At 44.4% G+C, this 15,921-nt stretch overlaps 3 protein-coding genes and 1 long non-coding RNA gene across 5 annotated transcripts; 2 read left to right on the top strand and 2 right to left on the bottom strand.

Annotated features, from left to right (window-relative positions):
* Positions 1 to 98: 98 nt before the first annotated feature.
* Positions 99 to 2,754, bottom strand: fn3krp (fructosamine 3 kinase related protein). Its single transcript, XM_018704672.2, has 6 exons — positions 2,468 to 2,754; positions 2,031 to 2,182; positions 1,780 to 1,871; positions 1,599 to 1,681; positions 1,345 to 1,467; positions 99 to 1,239 (listed from the first exon to the last, which is right to left on the bottom strand). The coding sequence occupies exons 1-6, from the start codon at positions 2,606 to 2,608 to the stop codon at positions 901 to 903; spliced, it is 930 nt and encodes a 309-aa protein (XP_018560188.1). The 5' UTR covers positions 2,609 to 2,754; the 3' UTR covers positions 99 to 900.
* A 103-nt stretch (positions 2,755 to 2,857) lies between these two features.
* arl16 (ADP-ribosylation factor-like 16) lies at positions 2,858 to 5,236 on the top strand. Its single transcript, XM_051074175.1, has 5 exons — positions 2,858 to 3,030; positions 3,698 to 3,752; positions 3,854 to 3,970; positions 4,080 to 4,195; positions 4,347 to 5,236. The coding sequence occupies exons 1-5, from the start codon at positions 2,912 to 2,914 to the stop codon at positions 4,510 to 4,512; spliced, it is 573 nt and encodes a 190-aa protein (XP_050930132.1). The 5' UTR covers positions 2,858 to 2,911; the 3' UTR covers positions 4,513 to 5,236.
* epn3a (epsin 3a) lies at positions 5,162 to 15,437 on the bottom strand. 2 transcript variants are annotated; one of them, XM_018704667.2, is made up of 11 exons: positions 15,110 to 15,437; positions 12,100 to 12,838; positions 9,880 to 9,998; positions 9,128 to 9,205; positions 8,578 to 8,667; positions 7,906 to 7,989; positions 7,512 to 7,644; positions 7,182 to 7,349; positions 6,972 to 7,067; positions 6,623 to 6,859; positions 5,162 to 6,269 (listed from the first exon to the last, which is right to left on the bottom strand). In XM_018704667.2, the coding sequence occupies exons 2-11, from the start codon at positions 12,686 to 12,688 to the stop codon at positions 5,971 to 5,973; spliced, it is 1,893 nt and encodes a 630-aa protein (XP_018560183.1). In that variant the 5' UTR covers positions 12,689 to 12,838; positions 15,110 to 15,437; the 3' UTR covers positions 5,162 to 5,970. The 2 variants fall into 2 exon arrangements, with proteins under 2 accessions (XP_018560183.1, XP_018560184.1); XM_018704668.2 differs by lacking the exon at positions 9,128 to 9,205.
* LOC127143043 (uncharacterized) lies at positions 9,212 to 11,191 on the top strand. The gene is made up of 2 exons (XR_007814210.1): positions 9,212 to 9,822; positions 9,906 to 11,191. It is a non-coding gene; the product is annotated as an uncharacterized LOC127143043 (long non-coding RNA).
* Positions 15,438 to 15,921: the final 484 nt, after the last annotated feature.

Raw genomic sequence — 15,921 nt, 5'->3', positions numbered from 1 at the left:
TGTTGTGTATATATATATATATATATATATATATATACACACACACACACACACACACACACACACACACACACATACAGGAGGTCAGGACAAACACCTTGGATCATCCCAGGATTTATTGCTGATTAATGCAGTGGATGGCAAATATTTCAAACAGCAACTGGACTTTCACTAAACAGCAACATTTTGCATGTGTAAGTAGGGTGTCAGTCTGCATGACATCAACAGTCAGGCTATTATAAAGTAGATGAAGTATAAGTGTTGCATTCACTTGGAAAAATCAAATGTTCTTTGCACAGCAGTATAATTCAGTAAAGTGCTGGTCAAACACAGCTAATGCAAAAGGATCAAAAAATAAGAAAGGTTCTACAGCGTAACAAAAAAAATAGTTTTTAGACCAACTTAAAACACAAAACACATTGCTTGCTCTCCCACTTGCAGAAAATAAAAATCAGGGATTTTAAGTTGGTCCAGAGCTGAGTGTTCTGGTGTATAGTTGGCCCTGGATTCTCTTACTGAAAATTGCATGTTAAGATTTATGTTAGATTGTAGGTAAGCTACACACGAGTCAGTGTAGAAAATACAGAATTCTAAAAAACACTATTTAATTTTACATCTTTGTTAAATTGCACAATTAAAGACATTAACTGGAAGATATAGATTCTGTTTTTCTAATTTTGAAAGCAGGTTTATGTAGGTTGAAGCAGTCTAAGCAGACTTGATTTTGTTATTTTGATTCTGTATTTTTTACACAGTATAACAGACATTACACTGTTAAAATGTTACATTTAGTCTCTTCAACAATCAGCCACACTAGTTTTGGTCAAATTAGCATCTGTCAATATATACATAATACTTCTCTTGCATTTAAGACATTTCTATAAGTGACTGTGAGTGCAGTTACTTCAGTAGGTCCTTCATAATCCTTAGTGAAGAGCCTCTGTAGCCACCACCAAAGTGGTTCCAGTGATTCAGGTAGTGGAAGAGTTGGTAAAGCTGGTTTCTCTTTGCAAAGCCTGGTGCTTTAGGAATCTTTTCATGGTAAGCAGAGTAAAAAGAGCTGTTGAAGCCACCAAACATCCCAGCAATACCCAGTTCAAACTCTGAATGGCCATAGAAGGAAGCAGGGTCAAAGATGACAGGGCCTTCTGCACACTCTGCCACGTTACCTCCCCATAAATCTCCATGGAGGAGAGCAGGGACAACCTCCACATCTGTGAAAAACTGAGGGATCTTTAGCTGTAAATAACATACACAATATGTAAGTTGGATTGTCAGGTTATTGACACAATCATAAAGACATGTAAAGATTTGTGTCTGTTGGGGGTCAAAGTAATGGTGCACCTGTAACTTGGCCCATAGTTCTCTGGCCTCCCTGTCTCCATAAGATTTCTCTGCCATGCCAATCTGGTGCTGCAGCCTCTGCTGGGAGTAAAATGTCACCCAGTCATCCTGCCACTCATTGTTCTGGGAAGATAAGGAAAAAGAGAAGGAACAAGGGTGAATTTAAAGACCATACATATGCACAACATATTTAATACATTGTAGAGACTACAAAATAGTCAAGTTTACTACACAGATACAATGTATATTTTTACCTGTGGTAGATATCCACAGCATGTAGTTACACTAAAGCCAAATTTGTCAACAACAGCCACCTCTGACTGCCCAGCTCCTTTTCCTGTGTACCACAGATCAAGTTATACAGTACAAGAGGATAAAAGATTTTTGTGCATTGTCTATATTTGTATATACTGAAGTGTTGTTAAGGTGAATTACCTACGGTCTGCTGCTCTTTATTTAATTTTTCCAACTGTCTCTTGTTGTGAAGATGCAGATCAGCCAGCTGCTCTCCAAGGTGTTTTGAATGCCTACACATTGGAAAACAGTAGATAAAGGATTTCATTTTTTTAAAATAAACAAATATACCTACAGTCTGCTATATTTTCACATTGCCATCCAGTCTACACTATTTACAGTGGTAATGATACAGATACAGTACTAAACAAATTTTATGAGAGTGCTCTTACTTGCTAAGACTTCTCATGTCCAGATGCTCCATCACAAATACACATCCTCCTCTGTCAAGCTCAATCACCTTCACAGGCTTGGGGACTTTAACAGTGTCTGTCTTTAAAATGGCCTCCAAACTGGCCATCTCCCCATCAAACATCAGTTTGGCCTGAATAAAACAAAAACGGGGTTTGAGCTGGTGAGCAGTGTAGCAGCACAAATCCACACTAGTTTGCATGTTCCAGATATAAATATTGATTTGACTGTTCTTCATTTGACAATGTGTGCACAAAGTTCAGTGGCTTTCAAGGGGTGTAACAGCTAGAATAACTGGAACAAGTTCAATTCACTCGTGTGCTTTTGCATTCAGACTACTCGCACATGTGGTGATCCAGACATCAGACATATAAGTCAATATAACAAATTAAAAGATTTCAAAAAATATTATAAATACCTCGCTTTTGTGATTTATCTTCACAAACACTCTCCCAGTGTCAGTATCATAACTCTGGCCCTCGCTGATGCATCCACCTCCCGAGTGACCAGTTGACTTCAGCATGGTTGTCCCCAACTCCTTCTTTAACTTAGCTTCCATGGTTATTTCCCAAAAACAATTCTAGTCGAAATACAGCTGTCCGAGTGGCAACAGCGCAGTGCAAATGCACTGTCAGAAGTTCGGGGGGGCGGTTTCGATGGTTCCCGTCGTGCGAGCCAGCGCTGACGCTTGCTCGGGGGATGGTGATCTTGTTTTGCTTCCGTTGCACTTATCCGGATGGAACGGTAACCAATCAGCATCAAGACTGGAATGATTGATGTCTACTTCATTCTATCACAGCGACGTACGACGGTCATGTGAGCGTCGCCATGGTGCCAAGTCCCGCTACCTTCCTTGGGCTACATGCTATCCTCGGCCTTGCTATGCTCCTGCTGGAAAACCGAAATGACCAGACATGAAACGTGTTTGCTTCTTGGAGCGACCGGTGTCGGAAAAACGTTGTTGCTAAAACGTCTACAAAATATCCTTTGTGCCCGCCTGAATGTTTTGAACTACTGCAAGAAAAAAAGTATACATGTACTGTAAACTGAACGTGTTGTGTTAATGTAGCTAATTTAGCCTGGCAAACTGTTGTCTCAAGTGTAAAGCAATTAATGTTTATACACATATAAGCAATAAATACTAGCTAGTTATGTATTATGTATGCTGTCCACTCAGCTGTCGGTTTGTTATGAACACCGAGTTAAACTAATGCAGTCTAATACAACAGTCCTGCAGTGAATCATATCTTCGTGAAGATCATGTTCATTTGGAGGCTAGAGTGTGTTGTATGTTGACAGGTTTTCCTATTATTTTGTCCTGCTCATTCAAAGTAATAACAGCAAACACACGTTTTTGTATTGTGCAATACAGTTCAATAGCACCACAAACTGCAGCCTCCAAAATGATCATACAATTGAACCAAAACCTCTCACAGTTTCAACAAAAACAGAACATTATAACCTTAATGAAGGGAAGATTTATTGCTGGGATTTATTGTTCCTGATAAACTACGAGCTGAATATGTATTCTCAAGTGTAAGTGATGTACTAAAGTAAAATGGACACTGTTTTGCCCTTGAAGCTGATGTAAGTTTAACTCACAGCACAGGCTCCTGTGGATTTTTTTTCCTAACTGATTTTGTTTACAGCTCAGTTTGCACGGACAAGGTGACCTTGGAGCAACTCCTTCTACTCTGCCAACAGTAAGTGATAATAAAGATAGTTTTAATACAGAGATTGCAGGCTCCATTTTGATGTGACAGCTCATCCATCTAATGCCTCTGATCTCTTTAAAACACCACAGGTAGGAACCAACTTGACAGACCTGACACTAAAGAGGAAGAAGGTGACAGTTAGAGAGCTGGGAGGCTGCATGGGTCCTATATGGCCCAGTTACTTCAAGGACTGCTCCTCTGTCATTGTATGTTTTTGTGCATATACCACATCTGTTTGCAACATTTGATGGAAGTTAATAAATTTATTTTTGGACCTATTTGACTGAATGTTACCGTCTTTGTGTTTTTTCATAGTTTATGGTGGACTCGGCCAACATCGCTCAGGTATCCTCCTCCTGTATCCAGCTGCTGTCAGTACTCTCTGCCGAACCTCTACGCAGTGCCTCTGTGCTTATTCTCTTCAACAAGAGGTAACAATCTAAGCACACGAACCAACCCCTACATTGATTTGTCATACATGCAAAATATTACAGTCACCAGGTTCAACACAACACGTATCCAGTCTCTCATTTTTGCCATTGAGCATTTTCTTATTTTTTTTTTTCTTCCACCCTTTTCCAGGGACATGCCCTGCACCATGAGTCTTACAGAGATTAAGTCACTGTTCAGAATGGATGACATCATTGCTTCTGCTACTCAGCCAATCACAACGCTGGAACTCAGTGCCCGTTCTGGACAGGGACTTCAGGAGGTGCTCAGCTGGCTGGAGTCCATTACAGTCAAGTGATCTGTTTTGTGGTTGCTCCTGAAAAACTGATGCTTCCCTCATAGGACTTTGAATAATGGTTTCAGACTTCTTAGTAAGAGATGTCAGTATCCTCAGTGTGCAAAGAATGTTTACACACCATTTTTAAGAGGATGTAATGATGCCTTTAGTGTTGGACTCACTGTAAAAAAAAGCTGTTGCATCTTTGGTACCATGTGGTGACTCCTTGTTAAACTGAATGGAAATGGAAATGTACTAGTGATATAATGTTAGGATGTAATAGTTGTACGATTGTCCATTTACACACAACACAACTGTAGGCCTTACCCACAGTTTTATACTGGTCACTTTTACTAAGTAGACAGATAACAGTGAATTGCAGGGACCTGACTGTAGTGTGATCATAGGACTTGCACCTCATTGTAACACTGGGGGACACCAAGTAAGGTAGTACACTAAGTAAGGACCAATTCAAATGCTGTAAGACTGGTTACTGTAAAGGAATGTGGCATAGTAATAATGAGTTATTACCAGCAGGGGGCACAAGGTGCACAACACATATTGAGACTGGTACTGGGTGTGTGCATGTCCTGTGATGATTTCATATTAAACGTACTGATATCTAGGGAAATGAGAAAATGCAAGGCAATAAACCAACTGAAGAATGAAGCAGTGTTATAATAATACCCTTATATTTGATGAGAGTCAGTGGTTCACAAGCAATGAATAAAACTCATGATTCTTACATTTTCTAAAGTTGCCTTGCTTATGGTGATTTCTGAAGCACGTACAGTCCTTAAACTATAATTCCATTCACTTAACCCCAGCAATTTAATTCACCATGGTAAAATTGTATGCTGATGTTTCTCATCAGGTCTGGTCTAACAGAGGCGCCACAAAGTTGATGCTGGATGCAGTCACATTTTAAGAACTGGACACATTTTTTAGAAATTGTTGCCAGTTATTAGAAATCAGTTTTTCCAGGAGACAGAGTATATGACAGCAGCAGAGGCCAGCTAAGCCGATCATACAAACAGTTGAGTGAGCAGACTTGTTGACTAATTGAAAAGCTGTAACACAATTGCCTGGTTATTAAGGCTGTGCAGAGACAACAAAATATTATCAAAGTGTGCTTTTGTGTAGGTTTGTATCGGAGTTCAATGAGCAATAGATTATGGCCTTAAAGAAGTTTTACATGACACTGATATTTTCTGAAACAAAGGTGTTATCTCTTTTATACCCTGTTACAGCATTTGTAACAGGAGTAGCAGGACAGGCTGTTATAGTGAAGAGCAGAACCAGCTTGCATCAATCTAAGAGTTACTGTATTATACCACAATATAAAAACAACTAAGAATAGGGTTTTCATACATGTCCTTGGGGCTGCAGTTTGGTCTGCGGTTAGAGTGATATTTCAAGAGCATAACCTAATGACATTCCCCTTTTTTCAGATATTTTCTCTCCAGTTTTCATTGGTCCTCATAAGAAGGGGTTCTGACTGCTCTGTGCGGCCTGTGATCCCTGAGCGCTGCTGGCTGAAGAGAAGGGCAACAAGGGCTCAGGGAGGTTCCCTGGCAGGTCCAGGCCTGGCTGGGTAGGGTGAGTGAGTGACGAAGGGAGGTTGGCAGGCTGGTGACTCATGGGAAGAGGCAAGGAGGCACTGTACGGAAGAGAGGCCACGTGAGGAGCCACGGTGGTGGAGCTGGAGCCCATTTGATTCAGAGTTAGTTTGGGCTGCTCGGCTTGGAATGGATTGGTGACTGAAGGAGCGCTAAGGCCTGGGGAGAAAGAAACATAGAACAGAAGAGTATTAGGTTCACTTCAACCAGTTGTTTAAATTAGATTTATGACTTCTGAGTCCCACTAAACACTGTTCACATTTAGCCTGCTTGTTTTCGTGAATGAATCCACTTATAGTGCATATTTGTACATGTATTACCATTCACATGCATACAGTACTAAGTAAGACTTCCTCTGGTAAATAGTTAACAGTTCTGTACACATTTTGCATTTAGTGGGCTAAATTATGCAGAACACCAGGGTGATTTAAATCTAGGGTTACAGCCATCAAAACACCCATTTTACTGGACTTTCACTGAGAAAAAAAAATGTGTGTCGCATCTATAAATACCTGATAAAAAAGGGTTCTTGTTCTTGTTCTGGGGATTCACTGGGATCAAGCTGTCCAGGTTTACCAAGGAGGCCGCTGTGGGATCCAGGAAGGCCTCAGGTGTCCGGCATTTACGAGGGCTGGGGGCAGCCAGGCTTTCTCCGAGACACGTCAGGTCAAAGAGCTCGGGGCTGCCCTCCCCTCTGCCGTTGATGTCCACCTTACCTCCATCCATGGCCTCATCGAACAGATCCCCATCTAACAGCAGAAAAAAAGAGAGTTCTGGGATTGGAAGTATGTGGGATACACAGAACCACAGTAAGAGAGAGAAGATAGAGAGAGAGAATAAGTAAGGGAATGTTGGGTTTACCTGAGGGGCTTCCAGCTCTGGGAAAAGCTTCCCTGACAGCTCCCTCGGGTGCTGTTTTTTCTGATGGGGCTGAGAATGGATCAACTCCTGCAGAGGCTACAAACATAAAAAAAAGCAATATAATTTAATTATTGTGAAATGTTTTACTCCATATATCTCCCCAGTCCTCTTCAGCTAAGCTGGATGAGCGTGTACACATCACAGACTCACCTGTGTTTGTAGGGAAAGCCCATACACGGCCTGCAGCGTTGAGGTTGGAGACACTGCTCGGCGGGGCATCCCAGGGTTCGGCTGGGGGCTCCCATGGTGGGGGAGGGCTGTTGGAGGTTGGTGGCACCATCCACGGAGAATCTACTCTTGAGGTGCTAGTGCTGCTTTCTTTAATGACAGAGAGGAGAAGTATCATAGCATGTGAGCAGAACAAATTGTACTGTAAGAGGAAGCAGAAGAAGACTCCACCGTGTTGTAAATCAATGTTGGAAAACAAAAAAAACTGATCAAGCTACAAATGCTTCTGCCCTCAAAGAATAACAGGCTCACCCAGAGAGTCCCAGGGGTCTGTACCCCCCACTCGAGCTGCTGCCTGCTGCGCGGCATCATTCCAGCGCTGGTCACCAGGAGGAGGCAGGTCTGTGGGCACTGCAAAAACATCCACCAGGTCCATGAAGGCGGTCTGTCCACATCAACAAGAACAAACAAATCTGCATCAGGTCATTATATGTCTTCAGCACTCTGACGATGGTTATCTAGTCCTTGATGACAACACAAGAGCTAACCTGACATATTTACGATGACCCAATAACTCTGCCCATTATCACCATAAAGCACTGTAGTTGATTGTGTTGTGATCACTAGGTGATAAGTGCATGTTCTCAGATGTACAGTTATATTTTATCACCCCCATTGAGATATTCCATACCCCAATGTTTCATACCCCGCCTTTAGACTCCATCTGCCGTTTGCTCTCTTCCAAAGCTTTCTGGAGCATCGACTCGTCTCCTTGGCGACTGAGTTGTTCCTGTCAACGGATGCAGACACATGGTCGCCTTTGGGCACAACAGCTTCCAGCAAAATTCGCATATTGTCACATCATAATGTATTCATGATTCAGTGGTAAGCACACAAGGCACACACACACACACACACAAAAGGCTGGCTTGTGTTTTTCCTAGGCAAAACATATGACCCTAGAGATAGATGCGTGCAATGGGCACAGACCAGAAAATTCTCCGGTCAAAGGGAAGAGAGCGTCGCTGTGCTCTCTAACAGAGTGGGGCTATTGTGTGACAGTGTATTGACACAAAGGGGAAGGAAAAAGACAAAGAGGCAGAGTGAGACAGGAAGAGAGAGAAAGGTGGGGTACAATGGTTGTGTAATAGAATAAACTGAGTGACAGGTAAGGTGAGAACGCACTACATCCATCCCATCTATAATTTTGATGTGGGTAAATCTGAAAATGATGTGACCAGGATATCAGCAAAAAACTGACCAGTGTAGTTGTCTGTGACTGTAATTCGCCATAGTCAGTCATTAAATGTATGATCCCAAGTGCCCCCACTGTTAAAATAAGGTTTCAAAACACCCCAGTGACCCCAGGCAGCCCTACCTGCTGGTGCTCCTCTTTGCTCAGGCTCAGGGCTAACTGGAGCTGGGCATCCTCATCCATATCCAGTGTGGCAGGAGCACGTGGAGCCGGCTGTGTGGGTGTAAACCAGGGGAGAGAATTGCAATCAGTATTTGCTCAACAAAAGTGGAAATAGGTCATAGTCACATTGCATGCAATTCCACAGGTGTCCCAAGTAGAGTAAAGGGGGGTCGCAAACCCTTTGCCTTCCCATGACAATTCGCCAGAGGAGGTCAAAGTGGCTGAGATGGGTATTCCCTACTGCTGGACTCAGAGGAGAGATGGAGTGGTTAGTGGAGGGATGAAGCCACCATTTATTAGTCGCTAAAAAAGGTTACACGTCCTTTTGCTGTTTAAAAGTGAGTGAGGGAGGCCATGGATCATATCTAGAAAGGAGACAGAGTTAAGTAGTGGGTGCAGTAAGGACAGAAACCGGGCTGTGGCATTGGTTTTAGTGCACAGAGCAACAGTAGATGTGCTACAGAGTGAAAGGATGCAAAGGATCATCCCTCGGTTCCAAGTGTACTTATACCTTCTGCGCCTCCTCCTTGCTGAGGCTCATAGCGATCTGGAGCTGGGTCTGTTCATCAATGTCCACATGGGGAGGTGGCTAGGGTCAAGCAGGAAGGATTAGGTGGGGAAGACTAATCAAAGTGGAGAGGTAAAATCACGCTTGATTTTGTTGAAGTGATTCATTAAGAAATTAAGAGAATACAAGGATTTGAGGTGATTCAAAAGAGAGGAGTAAGACAGAGATCTAATATGTGGATTTCAGTTAGATTTTTTTGATTACAGAGGTGGAAACTGCTATGCACTGTATTTCCATAGTGGCTGAGCAGAAGTCACAGAGGGCAATGGCTGCCCTTGCCATGGAGACTAGGGCGGGCTGTGGGTGCTTAGGAGCAGATCAATGCGCACATCCTGTCTGGCTTCTCACTGTTTCACTCACAGTGTCCTCACTCTTCAGCATGGCTCACACTGATTGGTCAAATGGCTATTATTGACCACACCAGAGGCAGAGTTGATGATATCACTTTCTATGAAAGGTTCTGGGTAATGGTGGCCTAGCAGAGGCAGCGGGAGTGCTTCACTGCCACGACAGACAGCGTCTCAGAATGTGCGTCAGAGCCCTTTAATGTTTTACTGAAGAATTACAGCATAACATGTCAGCAGCCGAGCGGCTAAGGAGCCTCTTTCTGTCAGGCGCATGTGCTGTAAGAACAAGAGGTTTGTACTCAGCGTGTTTGTGTGTGTGTGTATGTGTGTTATCTCAGTCAGAGGTACCTTTTCACTTTCTTCTTTACTCATAGCAATGGCCAGCTGCAGCTGCAGTTCCTCCTCTCCGCTGGTCGTGGGCCGAGCTTGCTCCAAGTCTGGAGCAAGTTGAGGAGAGGAAGAGGAGGCTACGGAGACGGGGGAAGAGCAGAGGGGATTCGGGTGTTTACCGAGGAAGAGGGAGCAGAGGGATGTCGACAGAAAACATTAACAGATGGAAATGGGGGGTGGAAAGCCAAGAGAGCAACACTTTGGGCTGATTTTTAATGTCAAAAAAAGAGCTGGCACTGTCATTGCATGTTAATTTTTTCCCATTGCCTGTTGTTTAGGGCCTTTGCTGGCATTGCTTGCCACGGTCTGCCTAACTCTGCCTGCACTGAGAACAATGGTGCGCCTGTGTGGAGAGTTAGGGTGGTGGTGGTGGTGGTGGGGGGAATGGACGGGTTGGAGACGGTCCCACCTTATTACCCTGAATCTTCTGGGTGGAATCCAGGATTCGGGTCCAGGTTTCGGGAAGGCGTGGAAAGGGGGGGGGGGTTGGCAGTACACCAGTCTGGGTTCTAGGCTGTGGGTCATGGGGCTAAAACAGTGCAGCAGGCCACACACTGGCAGAGTCAGGTCTCAGAAACTAATCATTTCCACTTTGCTGCCCTTCAATATCCCCCGTCTGAGCTGGAATGCTTGCTGGCAATTAGCTGCTGCCAATCTCCTGACCCACACCCTCGCTATCCATCAGCACCACCAACATTTCAACCGTGTGCTGGTGTCCAGGAATCTCCTGAGAGACCCACCACTATCTTCCTTTCTTTTGCCTTTCTGAGCAGAGAAAGAAGCTGTGCTGTCGTGCAGTGTTGCAAAAAGTGGAATTACCGCATTTACACAGGCTGAAGGCACACACAGATATACACCTAACTCGCCTTTCAAGTATTTAAACACCTGCAGCACATCTCCCAAGTACTTAGTCTTTGTCAGCTAGGGTCCTTCTGAAAGCATTCCTGGTTGAGTAAAAACCAAGTGATTATAATTACTTGCTATGATCACTGGAGTGTGAAACTGTTACAGCATGAAAGCCAGCCTCTGTCTGATAAACTGCGGCTTTAAACTCAGCATTTTGTGGTCTTATCAAATGTATTTCATTTTTCTGTCTATTACAAAGCATGCTTGTACTGTAGCATCGCTGAACCCCCAGATCGAGAGCTCTGGAGGCTGTAAATGGCCACATGTTTCCACTGGCACACAGAGAAGTATGCAAGAAGCATCTATCAAGTATCGGTGAAAAAGTTTTGTGGGATTTTGTGGTAATAAAAGATACCAGATACCATCTGTGTGCATAACTCTGAAAGAAACACACCACAGACATCAGAGTATAACAGAATAACTGGCGCCTTCGTGAAGCCACAGCCCTGCTACTGACTAACACCTTTTAATAAACACACCGACCGCACTGATGCCAAAGTACACACTACCCATACCACATTTACAAACCCTACACACATGACATCAGATGTCCCAACCCCCGCACACTCTCACAGGGATCACTTAGGCCTTACAGCATCTCGGAGGAGCATGGCAGATAGCATCACAGAGTAAACGTGGCATCCAGTTGTGGTTTCATATTAGACTGCAATGAGCACAAACAGGGCCTCTTGTCCTTTGTAAATCCAGTTTAGCTGACGTGACTGTAAACGGGAGAATGAGAGGAATGCAGATGTCCAACTGACAGTCGAGAGCAAAACTGAAACACTTTCTGTTAAACCCGCAGAGAGCAAGCAAATAATACTTAAAGGCTTGAATGTTGGAAGGCGCAGCCGTTTTTAAAATAGCATCTGCACCAGTGAGAAATCGCAGGTGAGAACTGATTGATGTACATATCAAAACACTGGACAGAGAACAGAAATATATAACAGACAGAGCCTCCATAAATGTTCCCTTTTCTGTTATGAAATGGGAAATCATGATGGAAAATGTTGAGGTGAGAGATAAACTGAGGAAATAATGCTCCTGCGTCTGAATTTATCTGATAAACACGTGACCAAAAACACTTGTGACCCATCATGTGTGCACTCCCTGACAAGTTGACGGGTCACATGCTACAGAAGATTTTCAGGTATCTTTCAGATCACTGTGTGCCTTCAGGAACTAAAGGAATGTTACATTTGAAGATAAGTGTGCCTGTGTCATGGTGTATCGAGTTATGTCAGTGTGAGGTAAGATGTTCCTGCTACTCACAGTGAAAGGAGGACGGCGAGCTCCTGCACCTTCCGAATTCATCCCCATGGACCCCTGCCAAACTACTGCGGTGTCCCGGGTACGGGGGCGGCAAGGATCCGGAGCCTAAGCTGCTGGTGACCCCTGCCATGCGCGTCTTGGTCTTCAGCGCCTGGCTCCTCTCCCTCTTCAGCTTCTCCTCATCCCTGAGCAGAGCCACCAGCTGCTTGGCCTTCTCTCGTACGTTGATGCCCTGGTCGCGTCCGTCCCGGTCTATGTACTGGAAGTCCCTCAGCGTCTGGATGGTGTATATGTTCTCACGGCACTCCCGGGCCACGCGCTCCGAGCCCGTTTTGATCAGGTAGTCCAGCAGGGTCAGCGCCTTGTAAACGTGGCGCCAGTTCTTGCCGTGGTCGTTGAGCCGCTTCCAGATCATGCCCATGACCTCGGTGAAAGCCACCACGTTGAAGGTCAGATCTGCAATTTCGGACATGAGCGAGCTGGGTGGCCCCCAGTGGTCGTTGGAGGTGGCCTCCCGGACCTTGATCTCGGCCTCCGTGTAGTTGTTGACCATGTTTTTCATCTGCCGGCGGAGCGATGAGGTCTGCATGGTGGCGGCTGCGTTTTACAGGTGGCAGGAGAAAAGTCTGACAGCAGGCCAGCCCGCTGTGTCACCTCAGGCAAGGGGATCAGCTCAGCAGAAAAATGGAGTGAAGTCGTCCTCTTGGCAACTTCAGTGGTGTCCACAGGTGTGTTCCTGCTGGAGGGGAACGCACAAATTAGATGCACAGAAAGATTTGAATTTGTACAGATTTTATTATTCTTATGTAAAACATTACTGGGGAGAACTCTCTCTCATATAACAAACATCCTCAGTGTTGTTACTCCGTCTGTATGCCATTACTAATTGTGGCTCCAGCTCAACTCTCGCACATTTTCTTCACTCTGTAATTGTGTTTGGAAAGAGATTGGAACAACTCAGCACCTCCAAGCGATGTGAAACACAACACCTGGTCTCAGTTTTCCCTCAGACCACTTGAAGAGATCTGTGTGTGTGAGTGCATACAGTGTTTTGTTCCTAAGTAAAGCAATGACCTGCATCGTCAGCTATTTCCTGAATTCGATTTCCTAAATATTGTTTTCTCCCCTTCCCTCAAAAGCAAACATTAGTTTCAGACCCAGGGAGTACAAACCCTGAACCTGCCGGTATACATATCTGTGTTTTACCTCAGAGTGTTATCAGAGATGGGAGGGGCTCCACCTCTCCTGTTTTTCTGACCTGATTACATCACACAGCAGCAGCAGAAGAAGCAGCAGCAGCAGCAGCAGGGCTTCAAAGCATTTCAAGACTCACAAAACTGTAATGGAACAGCTGAACTCCTACACAATACTTACACTGAAGTCCACCAGAGTCCCAGACAGTTTCCCGTTTTTAGATTTGACTTGAATGATTGAAGGTAATTCTAGAGCACAATACTGTATGTATCACTTCGCCTTGGACATTGAACTGGTTTGCTCTATCAGGGAAGTGAGTCGCTTGAACCAATGAGTCGTCACTCCCAGTCCCAGATCTGACTTATCTGTCTGAGCTCTAAGATGGAGTGCGAAGGATCAGTCTCTTCACTCCAGAGTAAAATGCTGTGTCATGAGTAAGCGTTTCCAAAATATTCAAAGGGGACGTGAGAACAAAGACCTGCTTTAAAGTGGATGGTATTGATCCTCTGAGTCAATGAAATATTGAATTATAATAAAACTGCTTTCAAATGGGTGTAAGATTCCTGTTGTAATACAGTGCACATATTCATTTTTAATACAGAAATGCTGATTCTGTAAGAAAGAAAGTACACTGAAAACATCTCAGCAGGCCGCCTGAGATCATACTATGAATAAAAAGATGACTGCAGTAGGTGCGCCTGAAATATCTGACACACTATGAGAGCGCTTCCTGTGCTGTAAGGAGGCTGTAAATAGATTATTAAGTGGTAGTGAGAGTCAAAATGTTTGCAGCTCCAGCTGACCACAAATGGTGACGGCTTGCAGGGCCCCAGGTTCACCAAGTCCCATTATCTCCAGCTGCTTCCTGGTTTCCCGGGCTTACTCATCTGGAGGACCGTGTGAGGAATAACTAGAAAGTCAGTTAAATGCAATCCCCCTTTCCCTACAAGCTTCCTGTAAATGAAAGCAAGTAGGGTGGGGTGGGGGTAAAGCAGAGAAAGGAGCTAATGACAGAGAAAGAAAGCAGCGCTGTAACAGGAGGATCAAAGAGTTTGAGTGGAAATTAAATTCTCCCTCCCTCTGGCTAGATTTCTAATCCCTATCCAGGCGCCAACATTACTGTTGCACTCACACTCATAATGAAGATTAAATGAATTTTGAGACGTGTCTGGCTCCTTGATTGTAGACTAACAAATCATTAAGCATCCCATTCCCTATCACTACACACCCCCTCTCTCTATCTTTCCTGAGAAAATAAAAGATTCCTCACAGTTTTTCTTATGACTTGTGACCTTGACATGGTGACACATTTCACTAGATTACTCTGATACACACTTTGAGAGGACTCGGTTTATCTGTAAAACAAGTTCTTGCTCTATCATCTGACAGATTGCAAAGGGAGCAGATGATTCCCTAACACTTTTTATTCTTACTTATAGGAAGCAAAGTGAAAACTGCTCCCAGATCAGGCCTGCACGCTCGCCCAGGTATATTTTATTATGCCACACGGATGCGCGAAGAAACACTCGACCACCTCTGGGTGAAAGCAGGGGTCTCTACCCAACTTATTTCCCTGACATGTCCCCCTTTTTTGCGTCCCAAACCGGGACGCTTGGGCCCATTTATCGTGCACGTTGCGTCAAATGGGATGATCGGGTAGTAGCTGCAGTAGGTGAAGTATGTGACCGTGACTCAGCTCGATGTTTCCGAGTTAGAAAGTTGAAACCTCGACAAAAAATAAAGAAACACTACTAACTAAAACCAAAACGTCCCCGGTTCGCTGCCTCCACTTTCTTTCCCTCTCCCTCTCTCTTACCTTCATGTCATAGCGCGTCAGCGGGGTCCCAACTTGGGGAGGCTTCGGGTGGAAGAAGAAACGCCTCCGCCTCTCGACATATCCCGTAGCTTTCGGACAAGAGGAAAGAACTAGTGTTGATGGGGGGAAAAAAAGAGATATTTAAAGCGCAGGAGAAGGAAAACACCCACGGAGAACCGTATGCGCTCAGAATGAATCCAAAACGAAAGCGAGGCGGTGCTGATTGGTTATCAAACTAAGTTGAATGTGTGTGTGTGTGCCTGTGTGTGCATATCACAAATCCAGGCACTGGGTTTGCAGATGGCTCGGCTCCTACCCTCCCTCCTCTTAACACACACACACACACACACAGAGTTAAAATGGATGGAGAGGGAGGGGAAGAGGGAGGGGAGGGGACGCCTGCTCGGTGCATGCAGAGTCAGACTTAACCCTTTCGCTGCCTGATGGAGAAGCATCTGTGCTGAGTGGGAACAGGTGATCTGAACACACTGACACAGGTTTCTACTGTATCAGAACAAAACACAATCAACCGGTGTAGACAGAGACACAGAGATGCCAGCACAGCTTGCTTTCATTCAAATAAATCTGCTCATACACTATCTCATATCCTATGAGGAACAACAGTGATCCTATATTAAATTTCAGGAGATCACTGTGTAAAAATCACTGGAAGTAATATAATATCTAAACAGTACAGGGATTACACACACCCAACAGGCAGGCAAATACACTGACATTACAGCTTTGCACTTTGAGATAAAAATAAATACCATAAAATATGATATCATGAGTGTAAACTGGCCACAGACCCT

Source organism: Lates calcarifer, linkage group LG11, assembly GCF_001640805.2.
Source record: "Lates calcarifer isolate ASB-BC8 linkage group LG11, TLL_Latcal_v3, whole genome shotgun sequence".
In the NCBI taxonomy this organism is placed as follows: domain Eukaryota; kingdom Metazoa; phylum Chordata; class Actinopteri; family Centropomidae; genus Lates; species Lates calcarifer.
This window is presented reverse-complemented; position numbering and strand designations above follow the sequence as displayed.

Excerpts from the sequence above, each read along its gene's own strand:
- fn3krp (XM_018704672.2), bottom strand. The coding sequence starts at position 2,608 with ATGGAAGCTAAGTTAAAGAAGGAGTTGGGGACAACCATGCTGAAGTCA. Across the intron at positions 2,183-2,467 it reads AGATAAATCACAAAAGCGAG|GCCAAACTGATGTTTGATGG; the intron begins GTATTTATAATA and ends TGTTTTATTCAG. Across the intron at positions 1,468-1,598 it reads GCTGTGGATATCTACCACAG|AACAATGAGTGGCAGGATGA; the intron begins GTAAAAATATAC and ends TTATCTTCCCAG.
- arl16 (XM_051074175.1), top strand. The coding sequence starts at position 2,912 with ATGCTATCCTCGGCCTTGCTATGCTCCTGCTGGAAAACCGAAATGACC. Across the intron at positions 3,971-4,079 it reads AGGACTGCTCCTCTGTCATT|TTTATGGTGGACTCGGCCAA; the intron begins GTATGTTTTTGT and ends GTTTTTTCATAG. Across the intron at positions 4,196-4,346 it reads CTTATTCTCTTCAACAAGAG|GGACATGCCCTGCACCATGA; the intron begins GTAACAATCTAA and ends ACCCTTTTCCAG.
- epn3a (XM_018704667.2), bottom strand. The coding sequence starts at position 12,688 with ATGCAGACCTCATCGCTCCGCCGGCAGATGAAAAACATGGTCAACAAC. Across the intron at positions 8,668-9,127 it reads GCAAGGAGGAGGCGCAGAAG|CCGGCTCCACGTGCTCCTGC; the intron begins GTATAAGTACAC and ends ACACCCACACAG. Across the intron at positions 7,068-7,181 it reads GGCTTTCCCTACAAACACAG|CCTCTGCAGGAGTTGATCCA; the intron begins GTGAGTCTGTGA and ends TTATGTTTGTAG.